The 14,111-nt window shown below is 38.6% G+C and overlaps 1 protein-coding gene and 1 long non-coding RNA gene across 2 annotated transcripts; one reads left to right on the top strand and one right to left on the bottom strand.

The window, feature by feature from the left end:
• Window positions 1-2,405: 2,405 nt before the first annotated feature.
• Window positions 2,406-9,042, bottom strand: Ald1 (fructose-bisphosphate aldolase). The gene is made up of 4 exons (XM_022812324.2): window positions 8,681-9,042; window positions 4,394-4,538; window positions 4,014-4,207; window positions 2,406-3,788 (listed from the first exon to the last, which is right to left on the bottom strand). Exons 1-4 carry the CDS (start codon window positions 8,857-8,859, stop codon window positions 3,215-3,217), a joined length of 1,092 nt encoding a protein of 363 aa, XP_022668059.1. The 5' UTR covers window positions 8,860-9,042; the 3' UTR covers window positions 2,406-3,214.
• Window positions 9,043-9,369: 327 nt separating this feature from the next.
• Window positions 9,370-11,012, top strand: LOC111253217 (uncharacterized). Its single transcript, XR_002674527.2, has 2 exons — window positions 9,370-9,509; window positions 10,524-11,012. It is a non-coding gene; the product is annotated as an uncharacterized LOC111253217 (long non-coding RNA).
• Window positions 11,013-14,111: the final 3,099 nt, after the last annotated feature.

Consider the following 14,111-nt stretch of genomic DNA (forward strand, 5'->3'; position numbering starts at 1 on the left):
TAATTAGATTGCTGTCGAGTAAATTGAACAAATATGGAGTCTTTTTGTAGAAAGATACCGCGTTTCAAATTCACTCACTTGTCCCATGTGGATAATTGCAAGAGGGTCCTGATAGTAGCGTTCCGCACTATAAGTCAACTTGTTTTCGATGTGTTTCGAACTTCCCTGAAGGGTCTACCCTGGCCATGTTTTCATCATTTAATTTGACTTTTCCCGTCATACGCTTTTCATATCTTCGTTTTTATTCTCTGACAGTCTTCTAATCTTACAGATTGATCATCTACAACTTTCTATTCAAATATGGTCCGTTTTTAAGTTGAAATTATTTTTATGTAAGTGAATTAATACAGACGAAGTGAGCCCGCAACCAAAATAAAAAATCCACGAGATATTATATAAAAGTACAATGGCTCACTTACAAAAAGTTTCTAATTGATGATAGTATTCTATTCAAAATTTTATTGTAGTATTTTACGATACCCAAATCATAGACATGATAGATTTTATATTATTTCTCATTGCTGAATATTATATCGATATTATGTGCAATTAAAACACAATTTAGGGAGCCCGAGGGACATTGGTGGGCTGTTTGAATGACAGAAACATCTTCCTTGTTGTAAAGTTTGATCTTCTTACATCAATGAAGTTAACCTAACAAAAAATAGTTGAGCAAAATCTGTTGGTTACATCATACGCGTACAGCATAAAAAATATGTAGCTTGTACAATTGAGCTCATCTAAGTCGAGAAGAATGGTCGAATCTTAAAAAGTACTTAAAATAGTCGAAAAATTTGCCATGACTATACAGCCTTAACCTCTAGCAGTGTTTGCTAATGTTCTTTTTTTCTTAAAATATAAACAACAGAGTATTTTTCTAGAACTAATTCGTCAAATACTGGCTTTGACCGTGATCTACGCAGCTCTCACATATGGGTAGTTTACAATTATCAAGTGCTATTGGGATTATAAGGTCGTGTCCCCCTTAGTTTATGTTACATTTTATAGATTTAGTTTTTTCTTTATTTTGCGTTAAAAAAAAAAAAAACTCTGTTTTAAACGTCTTGTCGCCAAGTTTATACACCTATAGAAGTCAAGAAAAATGTTTGAACCGTTGCCGAAATTCTAGGCACATACATACGGTCGTATCTCGTTATATACATATACACTGTGCCTATTCTACAGTGTAAGATTATGAATTTATCATACTTTTATTAGAGTATTATGCCCTTCGTAGAGTTTTAAGATTTATTCGTTGAGGCCGGTTCCGTGGGTCTGCAAATGGGTTCAAAACTCACCGAAAGTTGAAAATATTTCGCGGCTATTGGTCGGCAACCACCCATCACTTTAATTAGTTATGATCTAATTTACCCCGATTAATAGAACCGAATTGAATTTTAAGATACATGGATAAATGGAAAACGTACGTTATATAGTAAAACTTTTTTTGGTTTCAAAAAAAAAGATTCTTGGAACTCACTGAAAATAAATTCTTTGTTAACAAAATTTTTTAAACAAAAAAAAGACGATGTTACAACACGTCGTTCCTATGATACGATTATTAGCTTTGATTAAACTTTGTCGCTGTGAGATCAAAAGTTTATTATTGAAAGCAGGATGATTGACCATCATTAGAGAGGTATGATTATAGCTCTATTATTATAAATACCGCACACCAACTGTGTATAGCAACAATAGACATGGAAATTGCCGCCAAGACCGGCTGTTCCGTCCTTTCGTTTTGCAAGATTAAATAAAAGGAAGCACATTTTTAACAGTGCTTATGTCTTAAAGAAATAACAAAGCAAGCGAAAAAATTAAAAAGCACATTTTTAACAAACAGCCCTACCACATGATAAAGTACGTCTTTTCTAAATCGGTACCATTTATATACTTCAATTTTTCAAAAGTAACGTCCACATAAATCTTCATGCATAGGAATTCTCTAGCTTCTGGATGAAGCTAGGTTATTATGAAGCTACGCTGGTTCTTCCCCACAATAATTCTCCCTTCCACACAACAAGTCAATAGTTGTTGTTACTATTGCAACCTAGCCCTTTAATCGTTTCTATTAAATTCTATCACCAAATCAAATCTAGCTTATGGAAGTCAAAGAACGCTTTGCTTTAGCCCATTATCTTTATTGATGTCTTCTCTCATCGTTATTTTTATTGATCTGTTGTCTCATTTTTGTTTATAAATTCTATCATTAAATCAAATTTATCGATGTCTCGCATTTTTGTTTATAATCTCTTGTCTCATTTTTGTTTATAAATTCTATTATTAAATCATCAAATTTATCGATGTCTTGTCTCATGTTTGTTTATGAATTTTATCATTAAATCAAATCTAGCTTACGGAATTGAAAAAACGCTTTGCTTTAACCTACGGAATTGAAAAAACGCTTTGCTTTAACCCGTTATCTTTATCCGTTATCTTTATTGATGTCTTGTCTCATCTTTGATATCGGCCCACACTGGATGTCTCATCTTTGTCTTGTTGTCTCATCTTTGTCTTGTTGATGGAATACATATATGTTCGTGTTGCGTGACAACACATCGTATCCCTATGTTAGAACTATGCTATCAGCAAAATTATCATCGAAGACAGACTAGTTGCTTAGTCTATTTCTTTCTAAGTATTCTATAGTCGTATATGTTTGAATGAATCGATATGAGTCGATAGTCGCTTTCTCTAGGTAAGGACTGCCATGATTCTTCGACACGTCTTCAGTTCGTCAATACAGACTATTTTTTTTTTTACTGATACAATAACTATTTATTCCTATATACCACACCACAACGGATCCCGGAGACTTATCAAAATAATCAAGGATTATTAAGTGTTAATGTGCGAGTAGATGATTTATCAATCCGTAAGATCATAATGAATGGTTTGTTATTTTGCTTGTCATTCCACCACGATGGAGCAATATCGTTTATTAAAACTTATTAAATATTTGATTTTTGGTGCAGTCGCGGCGTTTCTAATATAATAAGATTATTTCGTATATCGCGTATCTCAATCCGGTTACTCGACCGTGTGCCTCATATGGCTTTCCCGTTGCCATAAAAGACCTGCGTGTTCCTCATATGGCTTTCCCGTTGCCATAAAAGACCTGCGTGTTTCTTTCTGATCTCGCAGAAATCGCTTTTTTTTAATTACTGTATGCGTTCATTATGGCATGAATAATTATTCTCAAGCTCTACGCGGTTTAGTATTGGTGGTTCTTGACAAAGAGGGTATCCTCAGCGGCAGCACCCTTGACGCCGCCTTCATATTTCCCAAGGCTAGCGTCCGAGTTCGCCTTCGCACGCTTAAGGAACTCGTCCTGGCCGGCCTTGATGTTTTCGTCTTTTCCGCCCCATGCCTTGATGGCGGATGCCTGGAGAGCGCGGCCGTACGAGAAAGACAACGCCCAAGGCTTCTTCCCTTGCAGTTTGTTCATAGCGTCAAGGTTAACCGACGCTTCTTCTTCGGACTGGCCGCCGGAGAGGAATACGATGCCAGGAACAGCAGCTGGCACAGTGCGCTGCAAAGCCGTGACGGTGGCTTTGGCAATGTCAATTGGTCCACTCTTCTCCGCGCAGGACTGGCCTGGGGTGCACATATTCGGCTTGAGCAGAGTGCCCTCAAGGAAGACATTGTGATCGTTGAGAGCCTTGTAAACTGCAGCCAGAACTTTCTCGGTAACCTTTTGGCAGGTTACGAGGTTGTGATCGCCGTCGGGAAGGATCTCGGGTTCGACAATTGGCACAATGCCGTTCTTCTGGCATTCCGTCGCATACCTGCGTGAACAAGATCCATTGGTAAACGCCCTAACCTGATAAATGCACATGGAAAAGATTATTCGATTCGTAAATCTACCACTAGGATAAAGCTAACTCTTTCTTCTTACTGTATGTAGTAGTGTATGTACAATACCTACAGGAAACACATTTTGGTTTTAACCCTTTGCGCAGCGAAGAGCCACGGAGCAATCTTAGCTTGACTGCACAAAAGTTGTGGCGTACCTGGCGAGAACGTTGGCATTCTCGAGAATAGCGAGCGGCGTGGGGGCATCTTTGCGGATGCGGAGCACACATCTCCATTTGGCGAAGCGGCAACCGTCTTTGTAGTACTGAGCGCAGCGCTTGCTGAGGTCGTCAAGTCCTTGAGTGGTGGTTTCTTCGTTAGTGCCCATCAACGGTACAACACCAGTGTCAACCTATAAGAGCACCGAAAGGACGAAATGAAAGATACCAGCCACAAGCAACGGAACGACGAAATGAAAAATACCAGCAACAAAAGGCCTTAAAATAGAAAGGAATTGTTCCCATTATATTTAGCATTCATGTATTGACCCGACTGAGTTCTTGACTTTATTTTATAATAAAAAAAACCCAAATAAAACCTTAATTCCAGGAATAATTCCGCGGTCCTGAAGGATCTTCACGAAGGGTGTTCCATCGTCGGCCTTCTGATAGAGAGTCTCGTGGAAGAGGATCACTCCAGAGATGCATGAGTCCATCAACTTGTCCGAGGTAAACAGTAGCTGTCTGTAATTTACAAAAAAATTAAAAAAGTAATTCCTCCACCCACAAGAGTCCTCCTCAACATGTTATACCCACCCACACACATCACTGAAGTAAGTAGAACTATCTCCCAAGTGTACATACAACTATCATTGCTCCTGTTAATCCTGATACAACTTTGTACATCATTGCGCCTGTTAATCCTAATACAACTATTACACATCATTGCTCCTGTTAATCCTGATACAGCTACTGTACAGGTATTGTTATTGCTGTTGTTAACAACCTTCAGTATCTTATGTCTTTAGACCTTTGCACTATACCGTGTACTGGTAACCGGTGTAAACACAGTAGAGGCCTCCTTTTGTTAAAAAGGCTTCTAAATTGCAGTCCGTCAGCCTATTGGTATACCGTGCGATCTCTACTGCGATCTACGATCTAGTTATAGTTGTATAGCGACCAGAGAGCTAGTCTCACCTGGCCTTCTGCAAATACGCGTGAAGGATGCAAACGACAGCTACATGGTGATGTACAGTCTTGGAAGGCCGTCATCTCGTACTCATACTCAAGGGCGGTACCTATTCTCCACCTCCATTTAAATTGCTATGAAACAAACCCAACGTTGTTGTACGGGTCAACTATTATATTTCGGTATTTATTTTGTTGCTGGTGTGAACGATCGCTGTTACCAAATCGCTTGAAGATCAACACAATCTAACTTCGGTAATAAATTATAGGTATCCTCGTATTAACTCTTGCTTGTTAAAAAAAAATGTGGATGCGAAGGTCCAGGTGGCCTTAGGAATGTTAGATGGTAATGGCCATGAAGCAGGTCACCAACATCCTCGTATTAACTCGATTTTGTTAAAAAAAAATCATGTCTGTGGATGCGAAGGTCCAGGTGGCCTTAGGAATGTTAGATGGTAATGGCAATGAAGCAGGTCACCAACAAAATCTTCTAATTCGCTGTTCACTACCTTTTTTTTGGTTATTAGTAAAACTATAATAGGTAAAACCATGATACCTTTTCTCTTATTACAAGCTACTACATGGTCGGTCATTGCCCATTTGATAGCCATTTGCAACTGATGTTACTGTTGGGCGCGGAAAAGTACGTTCACCGTTGGCAATGGGCTCCGGTGCATCGCTACGTCGCTATATGATTCTTACCGAGTTTTCTGAAAAGCTAAGGGGGAAAGAAGCAGCGCCATGTGCCAATAGTAAAGAAGTCGAGTGCAATAATTTGATAAGCGAGGACAGTTGCGTTTTAGCCAACCAGGCCTACAGCGCAATCGATGGATTTACGCACAGCTATGACGTAGAGACTTGTTTTTGTCCATTAATCGCAATGGTTATGGCTAGCATGATCTATCACAGAGCTATCACAGAATAGCATAAGGCCCCGTTACTGACACTAGACAATCGGCAAATTTATGCTTACATAAATTTACGTCGAACGATAACCAAGCAATTCAGAATTAATTGAACGAGCACGCTATGAAATCGCTGCCGCCGGCCCAAGAAGGTACTCGGCCCGGCTAGAACCTTTCATTGCGGCTACTGACAGTGAGACAAAGCACGTTATGAACCGTAGTAGAAATTCGGCACTAGTTTTTATTTAGTTTTAAACAGACATCGTAACCTTCGGAGATCCGAAATAGTAACCGTGTTATCGCACAGTGCAATGTGACTTGGAATAGGTGAAATACTGGTTTCGAACGAAATACTGGTTTCGAACGAAATACTGGTTTCGAACGAAATACTGGTTTCGAACGAAATACTGGTTTCGAACGAAATACTGGTTTCGAACGAAATACTGGTTTCGAACGAAATACTGGTTTCGAACGAAATACTGGTTTCGAACGAAATACTGGTTTCGAACGAAATACTGGTTTCGAACGAAATACTGGTTTCGAACGAAATACTGGTTTCGAACGAAATACTGGTTTCGAACGAAATACTGGTTTCGAACGAAATACTGGTTTCGAACGAAATACTGGTTTCGAACGAAATACTGGTTTCGAACGAAATACTGGTTTCGAACGAAATACTGGTTTCGAACGAAATACTGGTTTCGAACGAAATACTGGTTTCGAACGAAATACTGGTTTCGAACGAAATACTGGTTTCGAACGAAATACTGGTTTCGAACGAAATACTGGTTTCGAACGAAATACTGGTTTCGAACGAAATACTGGTTTCGAACGAAATACTGGTTTCGAACGAAATACTGGTTTCGAACGAAATACTGGTTTCGAACGAAATACTGGTTTCGAACGAAATACTGGTTTCGAACGAAATACTGGTTTCGAACGAAATACTGGTTTCGAACGAAATACTGGTTTCGAACGAAATACTGGTTTCGAACGAAATACTGGTTTCGAACGAAATACTGGTTTCGAACGAAATACTGGTTTCGAACGAAATACTGGTTTCGAACGAAATACTGGTTTCGAACGAAATACTGGTTTCGAACGAAATACTGGTTTCGAACGAAATACTGGTTTCGAACGAAATACTGGTTTCGAACGAAATACTGGTTTCGAACGAAATACTGGTTTCGAACGAAATACTGGTTTCGAACGAAATACTGGTTTCGAACGAAATACTGGTTTCGAACGAAATACTGGTTTCGAACGAAATACTGGTTTCGAACGAAATACTGGTTTCGAACGAAATACTGGTTTCGAACGAAATACTGGTTTCGAACGAAATACTGGTTTCGAACGAAATACTGGTTTCGAACGAAATACTGGTTTCGAACGAAATACTGGTTTCGAACGAAATACTGGTTTCGAACGAAATACTGGTTTCGAACGAAATACTGGTTTCGAACGAAATACTGGTTTCGAACGAAATACTGGTTTCGAACGAAATACTGGTTTCGAACGAAATACTGGTTTCGAACGAAATACTGGTTTCGAACGAAATACTGGTTTCGAACGAAATACTGGTTTCGAACGAAATACTGGTTTCGAACGAAATACTGGTTTCGAACGAAATACTGGTTTCGAACGAAATACTGGTTTCGAACGAAATACTGGTTTCGAACGAAATACTGGTTTCGAACGAAATACTGGTTTCGAACGAAATACTGGTTTCGAACGAAATACTGGTTTCGAACGAAATACTGGTTTCGAACGAAATACTACTGTTCAAGTTTCGAACGAAATACTACTGATATTATATCAAGTTTCGAACGAAATACTACTGATATTATATCAAGTTTCGAACGAAATACTACTGATATTATATCAAGTTTCGAACGAAATACTACTGATATTATATCAAGTTTCGAACGAAATACTACTGATATTATATCAAGTTTCGAACGAAATACTACTGATATTATACTGGTTTCGAACGAAATACTGGTTTCGAACGAAATACTGGTTTCGAACGAAATACTGGTTTCGAACGAAATACTGGTTTCGAACGAAATACTGGTTTCGAACGAAATACTGGTTTCGAACGAAATACTGATTTCGAACGAAATACTACTAACAATAAAAACATATTATAATTTAAAACATATAATGATAAAAAAATTTTAGAATTTATAACAAATCAAGATATAAACAATATAGAACTTATATCAAGTCACGTACGAAATAATATAGATATTATATCAAGTTTCGAACGAAATAATACAGATCTTATATCAAGTTAAGATCGAAATAATACTGATATTATATTAAATTTCGAACGAAATACTACTGATATTATATCAAGTTTCGAACGAAATACTACTGATATTATAAGTTTCGAACGACATTGAAGCTATGAAACCTCGTATAAACTTGCGAAAAGGGGAATCAGTTACCGATACAATATCAAACAACGATATCTATTAACGCTCGAGGCACTTTGTTGCTATGGTATAAAGTTCCATCTGCGCCGTCCCTTCTGATTTGCGGCCCAGCTGTTGCCAATAAAATCCTTTTCGATTACATTTTTTTTGCCATAATATTCCTGTTATCGAAAAATTCCCAACGAAATTCTCCCATTTGAGGACCCTCGCCCTCAATAAATGAAATCGTTGATTGAACTCCTGCAGAACGCAGCATAAATTAGAACTACTAGAACGTGTAGTATTATATAGAGGAATAATATAAATTCGTACGTGTAGTCTTATATAGAGGAATAATATCTAAATTCGTACCAACCTGTATTTGCGACGAAGATCTTCCGTGTTCTCAGCACCGATAGCCTGAAGGCGCTTACCCATTGTGCCTGTCGACTCATCAGCAGCAAGAATGCCCTTGCCAGGGGCGACGATTTTGTTAGCAGTTGCGCGAAGTTCAGCTTGCAGCTCCGGCGACAAATAATTGAAGTTACCGGCCATTTTCGAAGTGTTTTTCGAGGGCTTCTCCGCAAGTGTTGTTGTTCAATTATGAGAAGCACTGATTAGACCGTTGGTTTCAATAACTGGACTGACTTGGGCAGAATGCCACACTCAGAGACTCGCTGTGCGTGATCAACGACGCAAACAGGCAAGACGTTACAGGCGAAGGCAGCCACAAGGAGACAATCAAGGACACGGCAAGATATCCGCTGGCGACGCTGCGATCGGCATAGCATCAATTGAGAACCAGCGGCTGCGGTGGCCCTTACTTCGCTGGCGAGGCAGACGACCGCGAGAGAGAGGTAAAGGGTCAGCTGGCAAACGGTAAGCTAAGGGCGGCGTCTAAGGGAAAGGGCCAACGCGCGAGAGGCTTCTATGCGAAGCGTCCGATCCGCGCAACCGGCACGTAGTAACCAGGTGCCGGCTTACTGGGTTGGTGGCCGCTCGGTTTGCGGGACTACGTGTATCCACTGTTGTTGATGCTATTGTCGCTGTCGTTGATGCAGGCAATTGGCTGCAAAGTTACTATTAATAGGTAGATAAAAACAGCCTCGTACGTGATACGATTGTGGGAAACATTTTGTGGAAAGGCGGAACAATTTAAACAACGGATTTTATGAGACGTCGACTCAAGCGCATGGTAGATAAGGGTAAGGAGAGTCTCACTACATCGATTAGATCTGCATTGGCTTCATTTTGATGGATATCAGTGTAAAGAGCGAGATTATCAATTCTACACAACACAATGATTACTCTTTCGATACGATTTTTCCTTAGGAACTTTTGAAAAGGATATTTCATTATCACAGCAGATATTGCTCACAATTCATGCCTTGTACTCTCCAATGAGCAGTAATATCACACCTGATTGACTATAATGCTAAAGTCAAGGAAAAACCCAAAGTCCCAGAAACAAACTGTTTTCTGTATTTTTAATTCTACACACCGTTTTATTTGCGTAAATCGCGGTTGTAAAGTAAACGCCATATGAGCAGAACGTAATAAAAGACCTATTTGGATTTAACAATCGCTTTGTACTTACTTGAGGATTCGTAAAATTCGTCTCAAAGGGACACGACTACTCGCGCGAAAAAATTACGATTCACGATCACGATTAAAACCGTTTTTTCTTTTCTCTAACCTGAAACAAACCAGAAATCCCTCGTCAAAATAGAGCTAGTAGCGTTAAAACATACAAGTCTATTACTCGCGATAAGCCACTAATAAGCGACCCCTGACTCATTCGACAGATTTACCCCGATCTTCAAATGATATGATGTTGAAAATTGCACAAAGCTCGCCTCACTTTCCGAGAACATTTCGAAATTTCAAGATATGAATGAACACAGCATTACTACATACTTCGTTTTCTGAAGTCATCAATCCGTAGTTGTTGTCAAACGGTTGTTTCTAGCTCAGCGCTTTCAAGGATCACGCGCTTTTATCGGTTTCATTCATTATTATTCGTTACTGTCACCAGTTCTGTCAAACTTAATAAGAACACAGATAATAACAGTACCTTGCAATCTCGACATTGGTAAGTTAGCTCGAATACATTAGTGACATTTGATGTGTTGTTATTCATTAATTTTATACCGGCAACTAGACAAAATGAAATTTTCTCTAATCAAATGGGACCTTCTTGAATGAAAACTCTCTTACAGCAGAAACGGGTCGGGAGATCTGCGTTACTGGCCGAAACTTCATCCAGGTGATTTGCGTCTTTCCCAAGAAATACAAACCCAGTCTCATCATCGAGACTTCGGATCCTAAACGAAACCAATAAGCTGCATGTGGTACCCATAGTTAACCCGCGCAAATTAGAAACCGTTCTGCTTTATGCAACATTAGAAGTAGGGATAGCGTACGACTACGACAACGCGCATCAAACGATTGGGAAATCTTTCGGCTAAATGGAAAACCTTACACAGCGATTTTCTATCTTTCTTTTGCTGGAAATTAGGTCGCAAGCTGGTTTAGAATATCTGCCAGGAGGAGTCTAATGGCGCTATTTCTAATCAAACTTAACGAATTTCCCACCATGATTTGTAAATGAATCTAGACAAGAATCTGCCTTTGCCGATTTAATAAAATCGGCAATCCAAATAATAATAATCCAAAAATAATATTTAATTTTCATCTACAAATCTCGATTTGACTAACTCTTTCATCTGTAGTGTAAAGCTCCTAGCAACTGTAAATATGTTTAAGTTAGTTTTGAAGTGTTTAATATGATTTAGATATTTGATGGCTCTCTAAACATATCTGAAGATGGTTTGTCCTAATCACATTTGTTTGCCATTCCCTTATTTTCCAACCTCACATTTGTTTTCCTTTTTTCTTGGCCAAACATATAGATCCATCTTAACGTGACTTTGGGAGTCCATAATTATAAACCATTGGCATATCTAGCCATTGTCAGAGTTTTATCCAAAAACAAAGGAACACATTATTTTTAATGTTAGTGGGCAACTAGCCTCATTACATGAAACCATTAATGTGTCCTCTAAGTATATAGAAAACCGCATTATAACATAGCATGTAGAACCGATATAATGATCATCTGGTCGTTTCAAGAAGTGTTTAGCCTTCTTAATGAAACACAGACATGAAATGATTATATTCCAACAATAAATTATTGTTGTCTTAATACCTTTCAGAGCTCCAATCAACTTTTACCACCTACCACTAATGCATAGGGAAATAATTACCACAGATCATAGGTCTATACTCATTTACGAAATGTGAATTATATATGCATATACAGATTTGACGACATAGACGTTTAAAGGCCAATCTAGACTTATTGATTGATCGCTCGTAAACGTAGCATAACGAGCTCGATGAAAAACAACCGAATTCAGCCATTGTATACTAGTTTTATAACGTAACTATAACGATTTTTATACGTATCGTTTTCTGACACAAACCTGAAATTCATTGGGGTTTTGAATAAGCATCACCTTCTGAAATGCACAGTTATGTACGACTAAGACAGAACGTGATTAACGCCTTTGCTGTCTTTTGGAATACGATCTTTTATTTCTTCAGATACACTTTGCCTGATAGGCGAGATTAGTGTTGATTCAGCTTCGAAATTCCAAGGAGGGGTTCAAAATATGACGTTGGCTAACGAGGTGATTTAATAGCTGATGATGTTAAATGAATGATGTTAGGTTAAAAATTTCAGTGATTGTACCAAAGTGATGCCTTTGTTAGGCATGTAATATATATATATATATATATATAAAATGTTAGGCAAATGATATGAATTGTATTCTATGCAAATCCAAATCTGCTGTACATATTTAGAATACACAGCCTATTAGAGTAGTAATTTTTGAAGCCTTTATGGGCTTCCTGGGGAGTACAATGCTCAAGTGAGGGCATCTTACGCTAAACTCGCTCAGTCGCGCCTTCCTCATCATAGCGGCAATAGACAGCAAAGTAAGTAGATGCTTTAATAATTTTCCATTATCATTTATCTGAATGAGCAATTTCGGTTTAAAAGCAGAAAGAAAAATTACCTACCTAATTAACACTAGAAAAGAATTTTCCAGAAAGCCACAAAAATGCCGATCTCCATTAGTTGTCTTATTGATAGCATGCTGCTGATGACAAACGTATTAATTACGAATCATTTGAACTGTTCAGTCAGTATCAGGCACTACTCCGTATTAGAGACGAGCAGACGAGGTAAACGTACAGGATTGATATTGACAGGACTGACATAATTTGAATGATAAATGAATTGTCCAAAACAGATTCATTGAAAGAGTCGATAACAAACACTAAAAAAACTGATAATGTCCGAGGTCTTATCATTATGCACTAGCACGCTGCTCTTGCAGAACGGTTCGGCATATGACCGTCAAAATACCTGTATGGGCTTGAATTTTATGTAGCTAGGGGAAGTTGCATTTCCCGGCACCGTAGCTTTTTTTTGACATGGCAGTAACACAATTAAATACTTTTGAAGTACCTTAAAAAAATAATTGTTTTTCCGTAGCAGAAGCCAACATTTAAATACACTTATTTTATTTATATACATCTTGTCCAATATTAGCAAGAACCAGCGACTTTATTCAAAAGCTGTGCATTTCTTTCAGCACCGTACTGCGCACTCAAGAATAGTACTTTCACCAACGTTGATACGCGGACGGACCCTGAAAATCAGAGAATTCGGCTATCTTTAATGATAAGAAGCATAATTCAGAATGAACTAGCACAGGACTGTGAAAAAACGATCAAATCGAAAAATATTTTCTACGACTTAATCCTCGCTTTAGTGGACGCTCTCTAAAAATGCAATCCATAAAAACTAACGCATTACGAGCCTAGTGCTTCCAAATAAGCGCCAATATTTAAGTAGAGATAGCTTTTTTCGAACACTTAGTAATTTTTTTCATACTTAAGATTAGTAAGATCACATTTTAAGAAAAATTCTTTGTTGAGTCCTTAAACCACTGCACTTCGCTGCAGGTATTTTCGAAGGAAAGGTTTTCTTTTGTCTGTTTAACGCAGCACCTGGGCTGCCCAATTTCACCAACGTGTAAAAAAACACAATAGCGAATCAAAGGCCGGACATAGGCTTCCAAGCCTAACGTACTTGTTGAAAGCGCGATATATCGTTTTGTAGTACGTACTGGGCTAAGGAAGACGCACCAACACATGGTTTTGAAAGATATAAAAGAACTGTTTTTCTGAAAGTGTAAGAATGCGCCAGCCTCGAAGATCAACCACTGCCTTTGGCTTACAGCCTGTTTTATCCACAGTTGAATTTCCCCAGGTATTTGCTTTGTCGAGCCCCCCTCATCAGTATCACAGGGTCATTTCTGCATATTCATTCATCCGCTACTAATAGCGGGATTTCCTTGTGCTAAATGCCCTTTTTATCAGCCTAGTATTTTGATCGTGTCCGATAGATCGTGAGGCATACGTGGATATAGACTATGGAAGCTTCTGGATTATCATTTTATATATCTGGAACAGCTAGTTATTAACTCTAAATGAGACGTAGCTGCAGCCATAGCAGTAGATCTGTCTAAGCAGTAACATCAATGACTGTTTCAATTAGCTCTGGTTTGCATGAAGTAGTTTTTTTTGGTTACTTATAGCTGTTTTTTTTCCAGAACCTGTCTGGCCCGGTGCGGTTGGGCTGATCATCGACTTGATCTAGGTCAAAGACTTAATTTTGTTTTTTTACAGCCTCTTTATTTTTGGCATATGGTCCTATCTCGCACAGGCTGAGG

This window comes from Varroa destructor, unplaced genomic scaffold (assembly GCF_002443255.2).
Source record: "Varroa destructor unplaced genomic scaffold, Vdes_3.0 BEIS01000006.1, whole genome shotgun sequence".
In the NCBI taxonomy this organism is placed as follows: domain Eukaryota; kingdom Metazoa; phylum Arthropoda; class Arachnida; order Mesostigmata; family Varroidae; genus Varroa; species Varroa destructor.